At 41.2% G+C, this 21,470-nt stretch overlaps 1 protein-coding gene across 1 annotated transcript; it reads left to right on the plus strand.

Moving 5' to 3' along the window:
• The first annotated feature begins 4,001 nt into the window (after window positions 1–4,001).
• On the plus strand, window positions 4,002–12,660 carry kcnk1b (potassium channel, subfamily K, member 1b). Its single transcript, XM_038737558.1, has 3 exons — window positions 4,002–4,546; window positions 7,118–7,513; window positions 9,711–12,660. The coding sequence occupies exons 1-3, from the start codon at window positions 4,192–4,194 to the stop codon at window positions 9,965–9,967; spliced, it is 1,008 nt and encodes a 335-aa protein (XP_038593486.1). The 5' UTR covers window positions 4,002–4,191; the 3' UTR covers window positions 9,968–12,660.
• The last annotated feature ends 8,810 nt before the right edge of the window (window positions 12,661–21,470 follow it).

Raw genomic sequence — 21,470 nt, forward strand, 5'->3', positions numbered from 1 at the left:
GGCAACCCAGATAAGTCATTTACGGTCATTCACTGTGCAGTAGCGTGCTTTTTTTGTTGTTGTTCTGGGAATACAGTCGCAATGCATCAGTAATCATATGGTCACCGCTTGACTGATGAATCGTCTGATTTGAATACTTTAAACCAATTGTTATATTTAGTGCAGTGGAAAATCCACTATGCTACAAATTACTGCTTGGGGTCATTTGAGTTAATGATTCAAGGTAACATAGTTTGTAGGTGTCAGTGGGAGAATAGGGGGTCTGATTTCAGAAGACCCTTCACCATCTGAGACTACAATAGTCTACTGGGGGCCCAATGTGACATGATGTCAGATCATCGTCAGGTCCAGCAGGGCACTGTCTATGATGAATTAGGATTTTCTTGTATTGTGTAGGCTATGCAAAGCACCAGCTGAGATAATGGACTAAAAACTGATTTTGACTTGACTTTGTAACTCTTCAAGACCGAGCCTTGAGAGCAGCTAATAAAGCAGGCCAACCTTTTGGCTGTTACTGTATGTCAGTTGATGTATTTGCATTATGGGAGTTCTGGGGGCCCCTGGTGGTCTTAGGACAGTTGCCCACTTGGTTATTCAACCTTGCTGAGGCCACATTACAAAATGACTACATTTGTGACATAAATGTAAACATACATACATATATTTTATGTGGTGACACTGAAATGTACCTAAAACAATTGAACATGAATAAATTAAGTAGCTACTCATAATTGGAGTGTGAGCTTGAATAAACAGAGTTATGGTGTTGCATCTAGCCCATAACTATTAAAAATGATCAACTGTCACTCTTATAGGTAGGTCTAGGCGTAGGAGCCATGTATATAATTATATTTGTGAAATGCTCAAGTATGGTGTGATGTGGTGTGGGTTGGCCTGGAAAAAGTCATTGTCTATTTATTCATCTGTTCACCTGCATGGCGAGAGAGGAATGAGTATGAGAATGTGTTCTCACATTTTCTGTTGACCACAAATCTAACAGCAATCATGATGACCTTTTGCACATATCAACTTTATGTACTGGATTACGTTTTTTGTTTTTTTTTTAAACTTTGAAATGAACAATACCACTTTAAATGCATAACAGAAGTGGAACTGAAGCATTCAAACCGCATGTTATACAGGTGTTGATTATTCCCTGTCTAGGCTTCTCAGTGGCTTATGGTAGGTACAAGAAGTCACTACACTAGGCATTATGCACAAAATGTTAACTTTGGGTCAATTGCCAAACCCTCAAAACATTGTGTCTAAATATCTACTGCTAAAACATTTGTTTCTGATTATTTTATCAGACACATCCTGGGGTAGTGGGAGATAATGTTACCTCAATAATGCTATGTGTCTGCCTTAAAGGTGTAATGTGTAAGAACTTTAGATTTAAGAGTTTCAAACATTCAAAAATGAACTACCATTATCAACAGTTCAAAAGTTTCGTATATGTATTGTGTTGCAGAGATATTTACTGAAGATAGAATGCTGTTAGCATGAAGTCAGCAAGTTTCAGCTGGGAGATGTGTGCGAGCAGCGACTTTGCTACCTTATCATCCATCCATCCATTGTCAACCGCTTATCCTGCGTACAGGGCCGTAGGGGGCCGGAGCCAATCCCAATTGACATCGGGCTAAAGGTGGGGTACACCCTGGACAGGTCACCAATCCATCACAGGGACACACATGACTTTGCTACCTGAACATTCATAAACATAAAACTGCCATGTGCTTTTTTTCTGTTTAAGTATGGTTTCTGGGAATAACTTTCTCTGCCATATGCTTTTGTCTGTCTGTGTTCCTGAAATATACCGAGGCCCCACAAAGAACCTGAAAACGTCATGAAACCACTTGTGTTACTACTATGTCAGCGTAATAGTAGTATGTTTAGAAGATGCCATACTGGTACTACCGAAAGGATGGGCTGGCAGATGTCCAGTCAGAATGAAGATTCTTTGTCCTGAGTGCTATACAAAGTTTACTGTGTAGAGCAATGACAGATACACCTTGACCGACTATTGTTGTAAGGATGAGGTATCTATATTGTACAATATATTTTAATCTTCAACCAAGCAGTGTTTGGTGTGTTATTTAATTGTGTTGAGTGTTTACTGAAGTTAGTTTACTAGTTGAAGTTTGTTTACTGAAGATAATTAAAGAAAATAAACCCACAAAATGTCAAGAAAAGAAACATTCTTACACCTACTTTCTTTATTGAACAGAAAAACTCTTATCTGTCTCAACGAATCAATGCACATGTTATACTTTATACTGTGAACTTTTGCACATTCCTTGGTCAATATTTCATCCTTTTTGTTTCAAACACTGTACAGCTGTTTTAATTTTAAAAAACAGATATACTTTTGCATTTCATTGTAGTTCTTGTGGCTTTTGCAGTACTTACTTTTATGTTTTTTATTTTTATTTTCTCCTACTATGTTTATTGGTACGCACCAAAAGCCATCTGGACCTACTCTTCCTAGAGGAAACATGACACCCACTCAAAATCCCACATAATAATAATAATAATAATAATCCTTATTTGTAGAGCACTTTTCAAAAACAAGTTACAAAGTGCTTTAACAAGTGTAAAAAATAATACAAAAAAAGATAAGAGCATGAAAATTTAATATAAAATTCGTAAAATACAATAAAATAAAAGGGATAAAATAAAGTCAAATAAGATCGGGAAAAGCTCTCCTATAAAAGTATGTTTTAAGAAGGGACTTAAAAGAGTTCACTGACTCAGCCAACCTGATTTCCTCGGGCAGGCTGTTCCAGAGCCTCGGGGCCCTGACAGCAAACGCTCTGTCCCCTTTAGTTTTCAGTCGAGACTCTGGAACAGACAACAGACCTCTGCCCGAGGATCTCAAGGTACGTGCTGGTGTGTATGGGACTAAAAGTTCAGAAATATAACAAGGCGAGAGGCCATGAAGAGCTTTAAAAGTGATCAATAGAATTTTAAAGTCAATTCTAAAACATACTGGGAGCCAGTGTAATGAAGCTAAAATAGGAGTAATGTGGTCATATTTCTTTGTTCTGGTTAAAAGCCTGGCAGCTGAGTTCTGGACAGTCTGGAGTCGATCAATAGATTTTTGGGTTAAACAGGTGAAAAGGCTGTTGCAATAATCCAGGCGTGATGAGATGAAGGCGTGTAAAATGGTCTCGGTGTCCTTAAAAGTTAACATAGATCGAATTTTAGCTATATTTCTAAGTTGATAAAAACATGATTGAACAAGCTTAGATTGATTGAACAAACATAGCCTACACATAAAGCCAAAGGGAAACAATCACAGTAAAAAAATCAACATTACAACAACATCAAAGCTGCATCTATGAGGTGCAGTTGCTGCAACATTTGTGCTGCTAAATTTGTAGTGATACCACGAACACAATAAAGATACCCACAGGTGTAGTATACCTATTTCATCCATTATTCTAAAAGTCGAGATTAAACTTTCATCTGCAGCCTGGTTGCCTTTCTGAAGCCACTAATAAATGTCTGTCCACGCCCTAAATTTCTCTGCTTTGCATTGTGAGTATCGGGGCGTCTATTGTTCCCTCTCCCTGTTCACCTTCTTTGGTGACAGTGACAAGTGACAATAGCTGTTTCTCGATGGTTTTAAACTGAAACTGAGACGTCTAAGCTCAGAAAACACACCAGAGCACCTGGAAGGCGAGAACGGGGAATTCTTACGTCACACGGCCTATGTCGTCGCCACATCATCTGCTGCCTTCAAGTGTCACTTGAAGCTCGGACATATCAACACTATAAATACAGGAGCCTTTAACTTGGTGTTTGTTCTGAAATAATATCAAAATGGAAACAGTAGACTAACAAGAGTTGCGTAGTTGTATCATTGTTTGAATTTATCATCCAAAAAGCGTTTTTTTGTAGCCTCAGCTAACGACAGAGAGAAAGAAGCAGGCTCCCTATACAGTCTATAGTCTCTAGTCACAATATTGTTCTCATCGTATAATTTGGACATTTCCGACTGCACCTGAACGCCACAGCAGGTTCGCGGAGGGGGAAGCAAAGCTTCGTTCATTACAACATCCCTCTCCAAAGCTATATTTCGGTACGAAACACGGTAGGGGCTTAAGCTAATAACGTTATTTTATTAGGGTAACGTTATTTATATAAATCCGTAACGAACACTGAGGTGACTATACCTCTTAATTAAAAATGCTCCAGTCTCTAGCCAGCAATTCGTGTGTGCGGTTGATACAGAGTCACAGATCGACGTGGTATTTTGCATCTCTAGTCTTGGGGTATCTCCTTTATCTCATATTCGGCGCTGTTGTGTTTTCTTCGGTCGAGCTGCCTTATGAAGACCTCCTGCGCCAGGAGCTAAGGGCCATTAAAAAACAATTCCTCCAGGAAAATGAATGTCTGTCCGAGGAGCGTCTGGAGCGGTTTCTAAAGAAAGCACTGGATGCCAGTAATTACGGGGTTTCCATCCTCAATAACGCCTCAGCTAACTGGAACTGGGACTTCACCTCTGCGCTGTTTTTTGCGAGCACCGTGCTGTCCACCACAGGTAAGTGTTGGTCACCGCCGACAGGCTCAGGCAGGAAGGAGTAGGTGATGCTGCAGCATTTTGGTAGGCTGTGCCACGAGGCCCCACTAGCATATTGCCTACCATTACTGAGTGTAAGGCAGGTAAGTTAGTGGAAACTAAAAATGTGTCATGCAGAATGTGATAATTGTTGGGTACAAAAAAGATACATTTATGTCATCCCTTCATCACTTTGATATATAGTAGTACTATCCTATTTATTAAAACAGTTGTAGCTTCATCCTCAAATTAAAAACAGACTTTAGATGCATTTGCCCTGATCTGATATAGAAGCAAGTCTATCAATCTGTATGTGTTTCTGTTTTGCATAACTGTGGCACAGTAACTAGGCTATGTTGCCGTCCTGGCAACCTTTGATATATACAACATTACTGTAAAGGACCTTCCCTCCAGAAAAGTGCTGAAGCCCAGACAGCATGTCTATAACCAGTGTCATGGACAGGAGCTGTTAAACTTGAGACACCTTCTCTGTCAACATCTTATCTTCATTTCCCCCTTAAAGGGCAATCACATGTTTCAAGTTAGCCAAACAGAGCCTACCCTTAACCAAATACTTCTGTATTTTTTTGTTCTCTTTAGGCACTTGTGCAGTTTTGCATGTTTTGAATGTGCTTAGAATCATTTTCTGTTATCTAGCGTTGCACAAAAGAACATGTCTTATAGATGCTTGTCAGTCAGGATACCAGCAGAACTTAAGTCTGACCGCATGGCAGCAGTTATCTGTCAGGTTTCAACATACTCATTGCCTACAGCAGCAGCTGACAGCCTGCATGAAAGTCTTTGTTCCTTGTTTAAGTCTCAGCAAAATTCTGTTAATGGCTAAAGAGAAACTTGACAGATATCTAGATCAGATAGCTTTGTGGCTCTTCTTTTAGTCTCAAACATGCTTTTATCAATTGCAGTGGCACTTGAGTGAGTCCAATCAGTTTGATCCTTATTTTCCCCTACTAATCATTAAATCAAACACCTGCGGTTGATTGTTGTTGGGTATTTTCTATTAACTTTGTTACTCAGCAGTTACTACTGACTAGTTACAAAATACATAACCAGACGCCATGATGGCATTACCTGATTCTCACCAGTGTGCAGCCATATACATTGGTCTTGTTCTCAGCAGAAGTAGTTTAATAAATACCAAGCAGAAGTTGAAAGTGGATTGTTTGGGATGTTTAACAGCACCTATCAAAAGCAAACCTGCTGCTATTTCCTAATTTCTGCACTCTTGTTAGTGAGCCATGGTATTTTTAACATTCGTTTGTTAGGTCCACTTCACGAGAACATGTTAGGTCTTTACAGCAATACCTCCTTAAATATGACATAACTGGTCTAAGTAATCATCATATAACAGCCTGTAATTGATTGAGCCTGTACTTTTACTGTTTAATGACTCTTTTATTTATTTTATGACTCTGTTCCTGTTGCCAACGGGGAATTGCTTTAAAGGGGCATGCATGCTCATCCTTTATATACACTGTGTAAATAAAGTTTAAATAAACCAGAAACAGGCTAAATTCCAAAACCTTCTGGATGAGAGAAAGAGGAAGGTCCACGTTAATAAAAACAATTATCAGAGTCTTTTGTCTTATTGTCAGATACAGATACAGAGACATTTTGAATAAAGTGTTGATGTTTTTTTCTGCTGCTTTTTCCTAATTTAGTTTATAATAATGAAGTGTGTAAGTAACAGTAATAGTATGTAATAACAAGATATCAAGGTATTTTTATCATTATATGCCATAAGGTTGTACAACAAAAATGAAAGTTTGTAGTTCCTTCAGGGTACACACAGATGATTAAATGTATATGATAATATGGTAAAGCAATTCATACAGTTGTTTATACATATATACTGTATACATACACATATTCACCCAGGAAATAATTCTGCAGTGCATTTTTTGAATTTGCAAGAATGTAATCAGTAGCAACGAGATAGTGATGATCATTTGGTTTTCATCTTCAGTCACACACTGCGTTTGAGCACCACGCATCATCGATGGAAACACGCTGTCCGCCTCCTCTTATGAGAACGGAATTTTGCCATCTTTAAAATCTCCTCAGTAAATTTTAATAATAATAATAATAACTGTGAACATCACAAGGTCAATACAATGTTCATGAACACAGTAGTAGTTTCAAAATGTGCCAAGAAGTGCAGAAAGTCTTAAGTCTTGATGTGCCAGCAAGAAAAAAAAATCCCTCGTTGTTTACAAAGTACTCCTGCTGCATTCTGTTACCATTAAATAAAAACAAGATTAATTTAAAATACACACAGATAAAGTGATTGCAGTGTACTTAAAAAACCCTCTTTATAGAGTGATATTTACCAAATTGTGTCCTACTGGATGCAAACAATCTCACATCTGATGTGGTAGTGCCACGTGAGATTCTGGAGGAACCACAGACTAGGTTTATGTGATTAGATGGTTGAAATGTTTAATGGAAAATGTTGTGCTCTCGTGGAAACCTGTTCCTGCAGCAGCTTTCTTAATTGTAACTGAAATATTTTCTGTCCTCTCTGTTGTCCTACAGGTTATGGCCACACAGCACCACTGTCAGATGGCGGGAAGACCTTCTGCATCATCTACTCTGTGATTGGCATTCCCTTCACCCTCCTCTTCCTCACGGCTGTGGTGCAAAGGATCATGGTGTTCAGCACGCGGAGGCCGGTCATGTACATCCACACGCGCTGGGGCCTGTCCAAGCCGCTGGTGGCCATCGTTCATGCCACTCTGCTCGCCATGTTGGCCGTCTCTTGCTTCTTCCTCATCCCCGCCGCTATCTTCTCATCGCTGGAGGAGAACTGGAACTTCCTGGAGTCCTTCTACTTCTGCTTCATATCCCTCAGCACCATCGGCCTGGGAGACTATGTACCTGGAGAGGCAGTTAACCAGAAGTTCAGGGAGCTCTACAAAGTGGGCATCACCGGTGAGTGCTGATGATTCTTTGTATTTGGAGCTATTTCCATGGCAAGGTGGTGGGAGCTTTATGGTTGGCATGAATTCTGCTTACTGTCCATTTTCATTATTATTCAGGTGTTTGTAATGGTACTATGTGAAGCATATGAATGGTCAAATTACAGTAGCTGAAAGATATTATGGGTGAGGTGACTGACGCACAGCAGTGTTGGTGTCTGTGTTTGTCAAAGTCAGGACCACATTTCTTATAAACTCCAATGCTTCCTTTTGCAAAGAGGATATTACTGCTTACTCTGTTTGCATTTACTGATGTGAGAATGTAGCTATATTTAGCAGGTTTTATGATTGTGAACTTTCGCCTACATAGTTGTGACACTGTAAGCTTGGTGTATACTTTGACCCGATAAATGGAAACTTAACTGTATGGTGCCATGTGCAACATGGTAAACACATGCTCCAAACTTATACACAGTTATGATCTGGATATGCTTTGTTCCGCCTTATTTTCATGAATTAAAGGTACAAACCTGTTTCAGATCTAGCCTGTAATATGCCGTGTATGGTAGTAGTGGCTTTATCTTAGCTTGACAGTTCTTGCACTTTAATGTGTAATCCACACAAAACAGCCTACTTCCCCGACAGATACAGTTGAAAACATTACTATTGTTTTTAAATTAGGCCGAAAGCAAGCTATGTACTGTTACTGATCAACAATACTTTTAACAATATTCTACATGTTTAAAGACCTATTTATCTGTCCGATAAGAGAACACAGTGTGGTGCAGGAGAAAAAACGAGCGATGGCCTGATGGAGAGCAGCAAGGCATTGATTGCTTTTTCTGGGTGATTGTGCAGCTGGCTGTCAGCAGCACTGTCACAGCTAATTGTGGATGGAGTTAAGAAATTCAATTTGAACACATGCACTCTTGACAAGCTGTGGGTGGGCATGAATGTCGAACCTGTCACCTGCATGTGTGTGTGTGTGTGTGTGTGTGTGTGTGTGTGTGTGTGTGTGTGTGTGGGTGGGTGGGTGGTACGAGCCTGCCAGAGAGACGTCATTCAGCAGGAACAATTTGTCAGTCTGTAGGAGGAGAGACGGCATTGACAGAATGTGTTTGTTTGTACAAATAACACCAGACACATTTGTACTTCCTCTGCGAAAAAAATAGAATTCCTTATCGGAAGTGACATCACCGATATCAGTAATAATATTTAGAGCATTGAAACAGAAGAGCTAAAAACAGAGCACCACAAATAACAATTTGTGTTATTATTTGTGTAAAAAGTGTTCACGATTTTGTTGGTGTTGTTTTTGGTGATAAGCAGCCACTGCCTTTGTGATTTGCATTCAGGTTAGCAATATTCTGTGTACACAGTATATTCTGCCTTCTTAATTGAATCCAAACAAAAGATTGTTGCTTAAATGCAAATATACAGTAAAACATGTCACTTCATGCAAATGTATTCTTCTAGGAAGAAATGTGGATGTTTTTAGACACTTGCTAATTCAGACACAACAAACTCAACATAATCCTGATAGTGCTGTAATACTCATACTATTTATAATATGAATGGTAATAGTGCTAATACAGAAGTTGTATTACAGCATGTGTGTTTATATAGTCCAGACACACCTTTGATTTCTAGGGGTTTGCTTGTATCAAATTGATTTTACTGCTGGCCCCCTTTACACTTAAATGGGGGATTTCCAACATTGTTTGAAACTATTACCCTGTGTTTCTCCCTAGCTCACCATTCAACAAAGCACACTCTCAGTTCTTAACATGGGTAAGCTAGCCACTGCCCTCTTGTGTCAGTGCACATAAACAACATGTTTTGAGACAATAATGAAGAAATGCATTGTATTCCCAATAGGCCGACTTTGACATATCATAAAATAGTCTTAGTGTATAAAAACAACAACATTGCACCACCAGCTGTCATAGTGAAACACCTTAAAACTGTAATACAATGAGAGATTAGTATATAATATAGTATACTTTTAGTAGATAATAGTATTAATACCTTTGTCCTGTACAAAAAAATAGTCACTCTTAGGTTCTAAAAACATACTTGTATCTATCTCGAGTGTTTAGGTGGTTTCTTTTCAGGGTCATGGAAAATCAGTGACTATGGTTTGTTTTTGATAAAGTGAGTCATTAATGCTACTTACTGTGTACTCCTTGCTTGTGTGTTTGTCTCATCAGTCTACCTGATCCTGGGTTTGATAGTCATGCTGGTGGTGCTGGAGACCTTCTGTGAGCTGCAGCAACTGAAGCAGCTGAGGAAGATGTTCTACCTGAAAAAGGAGAAGCCGCAGGACCGCCTCGCTATTTTGGAGCACGACCACCTGTTCTTCTCTACCGTTTCCAAAAGAGCCACAAGCCAGAATGAGGACAAAGCCCATCCGTTTGTTAGTGTCCCAACTCTGGCCTCTCCCAATGATGATCCCATGATCCAGTAAACATCAACAGAGCAAACATCTATTGATAAAACATGAAACTAGGGAGTAATGCACGCAAGACTGTAAGTAGATAGAATGAGTAGGTCATCGGTCTCAGTTGTAGGCGTTCTGCAAAGCTCAACCCAGCACATTTTAGTAGTTAAACTAGTTGAGACTATTCAGATCAAGCAAACAATCTCCTTTAGCAAACCACAATACTGACAATACAGTGCTATGCAGCAGGGATCAAATTTATGTACATTAGTAAGGGAAAAAATTAACATTTTAACAGTGACTATAAAGACTAAATCAGTGAAGCCTTCTACTGTATTTATGACTCAGAAGCTGATCTCCTTTATGGGCTATAATATTTATTGCATATTTAGTAACATTTTAGAAAGTAATTGGTTTTTTAAATCTAGCTGAAATATTGGAGACGTCGCTGCAGTTTATCACAAAATAGCACATTGACATATATGTATCTTATAAATAGAGATGCTTGACAGGTATGTAGAATGTACATAATCAGGTAAATGTTTTAAGATGTACAGACATCTAGAATGAACACACCTGTTAAAGATGAGCCAAGGTGTAGCCAAAACATAAAAACAACTCAAATAATTAACTGTCATTTGAGTTCAAAGTTCGTTGGTGGGTGAGCTCTGAAGCGGGGCCTGTTTTTCCATTGCGTAATGTGGTTTGCATGGTTAACTGAAAGAGATGTTGCGCTCAATACTGAACAAAGCATCTGGAAGAATAGATGTGATACATTTTATGAACAATAAGTGGGCTGACTCTCCTGATCCTGAAAGAGGCATATTTAGTTGTGAAAGTTTGCAAAACAACAGGCATTGTTAAAGAAACTGCCAGGAAAGAACAATTTATTTTACAGATGAGAACTTAGTTTTACTGTTTATGTTTGGTAGCATTTTTGGCTCATCTTTATAGAGACATGAACTTTTCTGGTCTCACTCCACACTGTCATATTTCATTGTGAGGGAAAATATTTGTCTGCAGATTGTATTGTAATGTGTATTTTCTCAACGCCATCTCAGTACTGCTATTTCAAAGTTGTGCATGTGTGATGATAAGCACTATAACTTATTGATTTGTCTGAATGGCTTAATGTGTGCCGGATTGTGTGAAAAGGGAAGTGAGGTTAGCCCAGCTTATAAAGGGAACCACAGAGGGCTGCCTGGCCCCATTGCATTTTACTGTTGCTGAAGACAGCTGCGTTTGCACATTTACTGGAGCCAAGCAGTACTACAGAAAAAAATAATAACTGTTTGAATTCTCTGAGGGAAAAGGGACATGATTCCAAAGATTTAATCTGTAAAAAGATATTTTTAATGAAAAAGTGACACTTTTGTTGTGGATGATATGTAAAGGCTTGATATTGCTCTAAGCAAGAAAAGATGTTATGATGCAAGATGTTAATCAGAAACTACTTTACAATATTTACATCATTTTAACGTAGAATATGACATGAGGAAGGTTTAAACAATGTTGTTAGTAATTAATGAAATTAATTCTGTTTTCTTCAAACTGTACATTAAGGAAACATGAAACTATAAATTAGAAAAGGAGTGCAACTAAAACATTCATATTCTTATTATCTACCACATCAGTTTTTAATCTGCTCATTGACCAATGATAGCTGACCATAATTGGAATTTAAACCAGTGGAGTGTATGACATTGTTATCGTACTCCTATGTTAGTTGTTATTATTTTTTAAATATTTGTACCTGGAGGAAAAGTGCATAGAAGTTTCATGCCACTATCTGTACTCTGATATTAGTCAATTAGACAACCACACATACAGTATAGCATACTGCTGTAATGCAGACTTATTTGTCTTATCTTTAGTACATTTAAAAACGTGCATTGACATACATTATGAATTTAATTTTTGTACGTCTCATTCTCCGCATGGAGCTGAAGTTCTGACCTCATCATTCTCTGCTACATCGTCACATCAAGACACAGTCACAGCCTTTTATGAAGTCTTGAATGTACTGTTTTGTGTGTACAGGTGAGCTGTGGCAAAGTATCATGACTGCTGGCAAAATAAGCTTATACTGTGTCATCAGCTGTGTTACTCTCTGATCTTTAATGTTGTATTTTATAGATCAGCGGGATTGTAGTTCTTTTGTTTTTCCACCAGTCTAGGCCTTCATGTAAACTGTGAAGTATTGATAGTGTTCATGTTGTTTGCTGAGAAAAAGAACTTGAATTCTGCTATGCTGGAGTTTCTCTTTTACTGTAAGATTTATTTTCTGCATTCATTAGACTGATCTCATGGCTTCAACCCTTCAGAGGTACTGTTTTCGGCAGTGTTTGTCGTGCACATACAGTTTGTCTTGAAGGTGAGAGCTGTCAGGTAAAGTAGTTCTAGTTCCGTTCAGGGAGTAAACATTGTGTCAAGGATTACAAACGGAAGCACACTGACATTATTTATTTATGCTGACAAAATTAACACATTTGGAATATTTGGAATCATAGGCTTCTCTACACAACCCTTCATTTGTTGTGTCACATACTGTAGAGTCATATGCACCGTTGAGTATTTAGTGTTAGAATACCGATATTGTAATACAGGATTGCCATTGGGGCACCAAGGTTTTATGTAAACCTCATTTCAGCATAAGAAGTGAATCCATGAACTGTAAAATATCAGTGTATCTCAAATAAAGTGATGGTTTTATGACTTCATCTGACTCTTTTGTTAATTCCTTATTTAGCTGATACTGTACACATGCTCAATGCCAAAAAAGAAAATCTAAACTAACTGATCCAGTGGTATGCTGTGGGTATTGTGCTCTGAAGGCAAATTCAGCTGCCCCCCCTGCAACAACATGCGGGATTATATAACGTGATGTATTTACCGTGAAAGCGTACTTCCAATGAATACACGTAAGGGTGAGAGTTGCAGACAATTGCCAGGCTTTTGTACGTACAGAACCACTTGGGTGAATTGTAAAGAAGAGCAGAGCAAATGGAAATGAATGTTATTATCTGTAGGGTAGCATTTTTAAAGAAAGACTTGTTGGTACTTGAATACACTATTTTAGTTATTATCCATCTCATCTTTGAATGTAAAATTGAGGCGCAGACTCAGATGTTTGGCAGATCTTTGTCTCCATCACAGAAAAGGAGTAATTAAAGTTGGAGGTGAATAAGAGGCTCACAGACATCCCAGCCTGTGATTAAAATGAAATGCTTTCTTATATGACCAAAAGAAGCAATTAGTTGCACATCAGACCCATTAAATGTAACACTTCATAAAATGGGGGACATTGACGTATGATGAGAATGAAAACCAATAAAGCTTGAAAATGTTCCGTATATTAGTGGCTTTATTATTACTGTACAGTGTCTGGTATAAAGAAATACAGGCCACGGGCAGCATATGTCTCTCTGAGGAGAGTGAATTTAATTAGGTATGTTTAGGGTGCTGAAACAAATGCAACCCTTTTGTTTTATTTAGCAGCTGTATTTCTTATTGAACAGAAGTGTAATTACCTCTGACACGCAGGCACCTCTCACTGCAGAGACAGTGAGCTGACATCCATGTTATCAAGTGTAGCTACCTGAATAAAGATGAGGGGAAGGCAGCTCCTGGCAAAGTATTTATTAGATGTTTGTTGTGAGAACACAATTACCTGTGGGCGTACACTAATTGAAAATAATTGTTGAGGATGTCAGCCAGAACGATATATTCAGAACGAGCACTGAATAGCAGGTGTTTCTGTTGATTGTAACACATCAAAATCCCTGCTTTAAAGTTTGTAATCTGCTTGAATTTATATCATGTACTGTGCCTTTCTGGAAAATTAACCTTTACAAAAAGAGCCCCAGTTAACTAACTCCCCACCCCTATGTGCAACCATAAAACTGCACTTTCTATAGAAGGAAATATATTCACCTATCACAGCCTTGCTTCTGCACAAAATAAACTGTAAGCCTCATCATTACCGTTATTTCTTCTGAATGCACATTGCACAGGTTTAAAATATAAAATATGAACATAACCAAACACATAAACAGTAGGCTAGCTATGAAGAATGCAGCTATGTCACTCATTGCCTGCAGGTGGCAGTGTAAAATGTAGTGTTACAGCAAATGCTTGAGAGTGACAATTAACCAAACAGGTTGAACTCCCCGATAGACCACAAACTTTTATTAAACTCCAATAACAGAAGTCCTTATAGACATATTTGGGATTTGGAAGGAGTCGTTCTGAGCACAACGTCCTGTCAACACCAATCAGAAATAAAAAGGCATGAATTCCTTCGCATTTACATGACATGCAATCAGGTATAGTGGCCATAGATTATAAGGTACCGCACAAGGTACTAGGTTGTAGTTCGTTCATGCTACACACACAACATAGAATTAAATGTAGGTCTATATTAATATATGGTAACTAATAAACACAATATATACAGTTATTTATATACATATATACGTAAATGTATACACCCCGAACATTCCACAGTGCATTTTTTGAACTTGCATCTGGGGTGAATGTAAACAGCAGCAACCAGATGATCAAAATCACAATGAAAATCAGAAAGAGATTTATTGCCAAGTAATTTTTTTACACATATGAGGAAATTGCTATGGAGATAAGGTGCTACACATAGACAAACATACAGCTGACATGATTAAATGGCAGAAGCAGAAGCAAAGCAGCGGGTGTGGGAGAAGTTCGGAGAAGACATGGAGAAGGACTTTCGGTCGGCACCAAAGTGCTTCTGGAGAACTGTCCGCCACACCAGGAGGGGGAAGCAGGGAACCGTCCAAGCTGTGTACAGTAAGGATGGGACCCTGCTGACCTCAACTAATGAGGTAATTGGGCAGTAGAAGGAACACTCTGAGGAACTCCTAAATCCGACTGACACGCTCTCTCTAGTTGAGGCAGAGCTGGAGGCTGATGGGGGTTTCTCGTTAAATTCCCTGGCGGAAGTCACTGAGGTAGTCAAACAAGTCCACAGTGGCAAAGTCCCAGGGATTGATGAGATCCGCCCAGAAATGCTAAAAGCTTTGGGTGTGGAGGGGCTGTCTTGGTTGACACGTCTCTTTACATTACATTTACATTTACATTTACATTTACTCATTTGGCAGACGCTTTTATCCAAAGCCACTTACATTTGAGGAACAACATACAAGCATCAACAGAGCATCAATTACAGATCTACAACTGACAAAACATACTAGTAAGAGCAGCAATAAATACTAGTAAGAGCTCACAGTACATATCACATCAATGGGGTAGATACCTAGGGAAGGAAGGAAGAGTTAACAAAAAGTGCAATCAAAACAAAAAGTGCAATCTATACAAGATCATTGTGGGGGATAGAAGAAGAAGAGCACAGGAAGTGCATGTTAGGGGTTAGGAGTTAGAGGTGTAATAAGAGGAAGTGTTCTCAGAAGAGATGAGTTTTCAAGAGCTTCTTGAAGTTAGAGAGGGCTCTGATGGTGTGTGGTAGCTCGTTCCACCATCATGGTGTCACAGATGAGAATAGCTGGGACTGGGATTGCTTTGTGTGAAGGGATGGCAGAGCCAGGCGGTGTTCGTTGGAAGAGCGTAGCAGGCGAGAAGGAACGTAAGTTTGTATTATGGAGTTTAGCTGGATGGGTGCAGACCCAGTAGTCTCTCCATATGCAAGCATTAGTGACTTGAATTTGATTCTGGAGGCCATGGGGAGCCAGTGGAGGTCACTGAGTAATGGAGTGACATGAGTTCTTTTGGGCTGATCAAAAACCAGACGCGCTGCTGCGTTCTGAACCATTTGTAAGGGTTTCACCGCACAAGCTGGAAGACCTGCTAGGAGGGCATTGCAATAGTCGATGCAAGAGATAACCATGGCCTGTACCAGAAGCTGGGTGGTGTATTGAGTGAGGTAGGGCCTGATTTTCCTTATGTTGTATAGAGCAAAGCGGCATGAACGAGAGACAGCAGCAACATAGTCTGAAAAGGACAGCTGGTCATCAATCATGACGCCCAAGTTTCTCACCTCCTTGGCTGGAGTGATGGTGGCGGAGTCAATTTGTAGTTTGATGTTATGGTGGATAGATTACTTGGCTGGAATGACCAAGAGTTCAGTCTTAGAGAGGTTTAGTTGAAGGTGGCAAGCCTTCATCCATGCAGATATGTCCGATAGACACTCCGTGATCCGCGCCGAGACAGTGGGATCGCCTGGCGGGAAGGATAGGTAGAGTTGCATGTCTTCTGCGTAGCAGTGGTAAGAGAAGCTGCGCGAGTGAATGATCGGCCCCAGTGAGGTGGTGTAAATTGAGAAGAGAAGGGGCCCAAGCACTGAGCCTTGGGGCACCCCTGTGGAGAGGCAGTGGGAGGAGGATAATTGTCCTTGCCACAAAACATTGTAGGAACGCCCTGAGAGGTAGGATTCGAACCACAGGAGTGCTTTACTCGAAATGCCCATTGCTGAGAGAGTGGATAGCAGGATCCTGTGGTTGACTGTGTCAAAGGCAGCTGATAGGTCAAGCAGAATAAGAACCGAGGATTGGGCTGCAGCTTTAGCAGACCTTAGGGCTTCTGTTACAGACAGAAGAGCCGTTTCAGTAGAGTGGGCAAACCAGACTGGTATGGATCTATGAGGTCATTCCGTGAGAGAAATTCTGAGACCTGTTTGAGTACTGCCCGTTCAATAGTTTTGGATAAAAAAGGTAGAAGAGACACTGGTCGATAGTTCTCAAGTTGAGTTGGGTCAAGTGAGTGCTTTTTGAGCAAGGGTGTAACCCGAGCCCTTTTGAAAGTGGTTGGGAAGGTTCCTGAAGCCAGAGAAGTATTTATCACATGAGTGATTGTGGGGACCACAGTAGGGGATATGGCTTGGAGGAGATTTGTAGGAATCGGGTCCAGTGGGCATGTAGTTGGACGGCTACGGGTCAAGAATTCTGATACTTCGCTCTCTGTGAGAGGAGTAAACGAGGAGAGTGAATAACCACTGACCTGGGAGGGCAGAGGAAAAGATGTAGTAGGACTGCTACAATGGTTGAGTTTGAGTGTATCAGAGAATTGGCTAGTTATGGCCTCCACTTTGCCTGTGAAGAAGGTAGCAAAGGTATCAGCAGACAAGTTTGTGGGTGGTGGAGGTGGAGGAGCTTTTAGTAGCCCTTTAAAAGTGGAAAATAATTTCCTTGAGTCAGTGGCACTGCTTATTCTGTCATTATAGAATGCAGTTTTGGCAGCACTGATGCTTGTTGAGAAGGAGGACAGGAGCAATTGGTAGCTCTTAAGGTCGGCGGGGTCTTTGGTTTTTCGCCATTTTCTTTCAGCCGCTCTGAAATCTGTATGGAGCCCACGGATGGTATCAGTTAGCCACGGTTGGGGCTGGTTTGGGCGAGCAGGGTTTTGTGGAAAGAGGACACAGGCTATCCAGGCACGAGCTTAGTGTAGAGCACAGAGATTGTGTGGCATCTAGGACCTCAAGTGAGGAAAATGTGTTGAGGGAGGGTAGAGTGGAAGCTACCACTGAGGCAAAGTGAGCGGGAGACAGGTTACGGAGGTTGTGGCGGTGTGAAACCAATGGTGTTGGAAGAATGGGCTTTTCCTGTAGGCATACTGTGAACTGAATGAAATAGTGGTCAGACACATGTAGAGGTGTGACTGTTAGGCACTCTGTGGCACAGTTTCGGACAAGAACGAGGTCAAGCACCTTGCCAGCTTTGTGGGTTGGGGGGCTGAGAACCCGTGTTAGATCAAAGGACTGAATCAGACACAGGAAGTCTGCTGAGTTTGAATTGTCTAAGTGAATGTTCGTGTCACTGAGGACAAGTAGGGGACAGTCATGCTCTGGGATTGAAGACAGCAGTGTGTCTAGCTCCTCCACAAAGTTACCCATTTGTCCTGGTGTATGACAATTACAGAGACCTTTACCGGAGCGGACACAAAGACAGCATGTTATTCGAAGGAGGCATATTGATTGGGGGGTAGCAGCTGTGTGAATTTCCATTTGTTGGAAATTAAGAACCCAGCCCCCCCCCCCCCCCCCCCCCCCCAGACGGCCAGAGGGTGGGGGTGAAAGAGTAATTGGTGGACAGCGCAGCGGGGGTAGCAGAGTTTTCTGGTTTGATCCAGGTCTCAGTGAGCGCCAGTAGCCCAAGAGATAATGTGTTAGCATAAGCAGTGATGAAGTCAGCTTTGTTGACTGCCTACTGGCAGTTCCATGACCCAACAGAAAAGTAAACAGATGTGGGTGGTGCCTGTTTTAAAGGCTTGAGGAGTGCCTGGTTTCTGTGCCTGATGGCATGATACCTCTTGCGTGGACCGGAGACAATAGGAATAGTGTGGTAGCACATGGCCTGAGTGTAGCTGTAGCTGGCAGCTTTAGGTGAGTAGGTGTGCCTCAGGCAGGGAAAAAGCTTCTCTTGTAGGCGGCCTTGCTCAGTGGACTTGCACAGGTAGACTCGCTGGTCTTTACCCAAGTAGGTAGTAGTAGAGCGTGGGCTCCTTGTGTGGAAGTCGGGTACAGTGACAAAGGAGTGGCAGACTGCGGTGGTGGTTCCCCTGTTCAAAAGGGGTGTGTGCCAATTACAGGGGTATCACACTTTTCAAGTCTACTCCAAGGTGCTGGAATGGAGGGTTCAGCCAATAGTCAAACCTCGGATCGAAGAGGAACAATGCGGTTTTTGTTCTAGTCGTGGAACAACGGACCACTCTTTACTCTCACAAGGATCTTGGAGTGGGCCTGGGAGTATGCCCATCCAGTCTACATATGCTTTGTAGATCTGGAGAAGGCGTATTACCGGGTCAACCAGGAGATACTGTGGGAGGTGCTGCAGGAGTATGGGGTGAGGGGGGCCCTTCTCAGGGCTATTCAATCCCTGTACATCCAAAGCGCGAGCTGTGTCCGAGTACTCGGGCAAGTCGTAATCTAAAGGGGAGCAGGGATGAAGGGATGAGGGGATGAAGGGAGCAGGGATAAAGGGATAAAGGGATGAGGGGAGCAGGGATGAAGGGATGAGGGAAGCAGGGATGAAGGGATAAAGGGATGAAGAGATGAGGGGATAAAGGGATGAAGAGATGAGGGGATGAAGGGAGCAGGGATAAAGGGATAAAGGGATGAGGGGAGCAGGGATGAGGGGATAAAGGGATGAAGAGATGAGGGGATGAAGGGAGCAGTGATAAAGGGATAAAGGGATGAGGGAAGCAGGGATGAGGGGATAAAGGGATGAAGAGATGAGGGGATGAAGGGAACAGGGATAAAGGGATAAAGGGATGAGGGGAGCAGGGATGAAGGGATGAAGGGATGAGGCAAGCAGGGATGAAGGGATGAGGGGTGCATGAATTAAGGGATGAGGGAAGCAGAATAATAGAAGAAAAGAAAGAAAAAGAAAAAAATACTAAATGCTATAATGAAAAGAATATTGAACGATACAAAACAAGCCACATTCTCGATGAGATTTAGTCCTTAGTGGATGCACTAAAGCAGCATGTCATCATTTTCCAGACACCACGGAAGAAGGCACGCACTCTCTTCTTCTTCTTCGCATCACAGTCCTGAACAAGGGATTGTGTCTTAGATGTCTCCACTTCTTCCTGCTGCAGTAATTTTATTTCACCTGTCATGTTCACGGCCACACTGGTCTGCAGATTGACTGAGGATGATACCTCAGTCAAATGATACTGGATGATGGCCAACTCTTCATCCTCAGGGACTCCTGGGGAGGCTTCCCTCTCCTCCAGTAGTTGGTCTTCCAGCCTCTCTGAACTCCACAGGCCAACGTGACCATGGGTGGATGTATCTGTTTGCACTGCGTGGTCCATGTTTTGGATGGCAGTGTCCTGAACCAGGGTTTCTTCTCTGTGAGATTCCTTCACATCTTCCCTCTGCAGTTCTTCCAGCTCATCAGCCAAGAACACAGCCACACTGTCATCCGGTCTGACCAAGAATGTGTCCTCGGTCACATCATTTGGAGCAGTGGCCATATTTTCATCCTCTTGTGGAGAAACCTTTCTACTCTCAAGAAGTCCCTCTTCCTGCCCCTCTGAGGTGCAGAGCTGAAGGTTCTTTTTATTTCCCATCTCCTGGATAGCACAGATGACACAATATCTGGCAGAGAAAAGGCTTTCATCATAGTCCATCTGGTGGAAGGACTTGGAGCGCTCATCAAACATCTCAAAGATGGCTTTCACCATGGATCGGGCAGCTCTAGTGCAGATACTGAGCATAACAGTTCTAGACACAGATCCAAACTGAGAAAGGCAAGGAGCTGCTGAGTTTGTCAGCAGTTTGCCAATCTTAGCACTGGCAAGTTTACACTTGTCTTTTAGCTCTGGTTCCTCCAGGAGGAACCTCAGAGCAGTGTCCACCACCTCTGGCACCAAGGATGCAGCACTCTGTCCAAGCTCCAAGAGCTCTGCTGGTTTTGCGTCCTCTTCAGAGAGAGGATGGCTGGTGATCTGAATGCCACCAAAGATTCTTAGCAGCTTGCTGTGCAGAGATGGAAGGAAGGTTTTTACATCCTCCTCTGCTGCTGGGTGGACGACTGAGACAAACATCTGAAGGCCCTCCAATGTGACTTTCCTGCCCAACAGCTGTGAAAGCTGCATTTCTTTGTCCAGTTCCTCCAGGAGCTCTTCTTCCATCTGATTGAGACAGAAGTGCCTCACTGTGGTCCAGGCCTGTCAACATCACACTTTAGTCACAACAGGAGCATAATGGAGCTATTTTACATGAAACTAAACAGTTAATATAATATAGATAATATATTGTCTGAAGTCATAAGTCTGAAAATCCTCTGTATTTTACATACCAATTCAGCCATGAACAGGTTATTTTTCCCTATCCTCTCAATTATTTCCTGAAACCTGCAAGAATAAAAAAAACACTCCTTTTAAAAAAGCTCTAATTTAATGTGTCAGTTTTCCATCAGTGTATCAGTTAAACCAATGATCAGTTTGACTCACTCCTCCAGGAAGCTTCTTCCTCTCAACAGCCAGGTCTTTATGTCTCTGACAGATAAATAATCAGGAACTTGACCCTGCTGCTTCATGAGCATAAACTGCCTCAGCATCATTTTCTGCAACACAGATTCGGTACAGCACAGTTTAACAGCTCACAGAAACACCATATTATACAATGTAACATAAATAATGAAGAGTGCACTTTTACATTCACAGCAACTTACCTCTGCTTTGTAGCGACATTGCTCTTCTTCAGAGAAGCAGGATGGTCTCATCTTTTGGACTTGTTTAAAAATGATGTGAGTTTCCATGTTTAAGAGAGTTATTTCAAGTTTAAAGTTTTGAACAGGTTTGAATAAACAGGTTTGTTGAATGCAGTGAACAAGTGAACAACTATGTCTTTTCAGAGGGACTGGATAGCTGAGCTTTCAGATACCACATGAGGGAGAATCTACAAATGCACCTCAAATTCACAGTGTATGGAATGTAGAACTAGGTGACATCAACGCTATCATAATGGTGAAGGTTCCTTCACAGAACACAACAAAGTAAAGCATGGAACTAATATGCAAATTAGGGAATCAGC

The sequence above is a fragment of the Micropterus salmoides genome, unplaced genomic scaffold (assembly GCF_014851395.1).
Source record: "Micropterus salmoides isolate LMB-PRFRI ecotype aquatic unplaced genomic scaffold, ASM1485139v1 Ms_hic_scaffold_22, whole genome shotgun sequence".
In the NCBI taxonomy this organism is placed as follows: Eukaryota; Metazoa; Chordata; class Actinopteri; order Centrarchiformes; family Centrarchidae; genus Micropterus; species Micropterus salmoides.

What these genes read in the sequence shown, in the direction of transcription:
- kcnk1b (XM_038737558.1), top strand. Translation starts at nt 4,192, where the DNA reads ATGCTCCAGTCTCTAGCCAGCAATTCGTGTGTGCGGTTGATACAGAGT. An exon ending in CACCGTGCTGTCCACCACAG is followed by an intron (nt 4,547 to 7,117) that starts GTAAGTGTTGGT and finishes GTTGTCCTACAG; the next exon opens with GTTATGGCCACACAGCACCA. An exon ending in CTACAAAGTGGGCATCACCG is followed by an intron (nt 7,514 to 9,710) that starts GTGAGTGCTGAT and finishes TTGTCTCATCAG; the next exon opens with TCTACCTGATCCTGGGTTTG.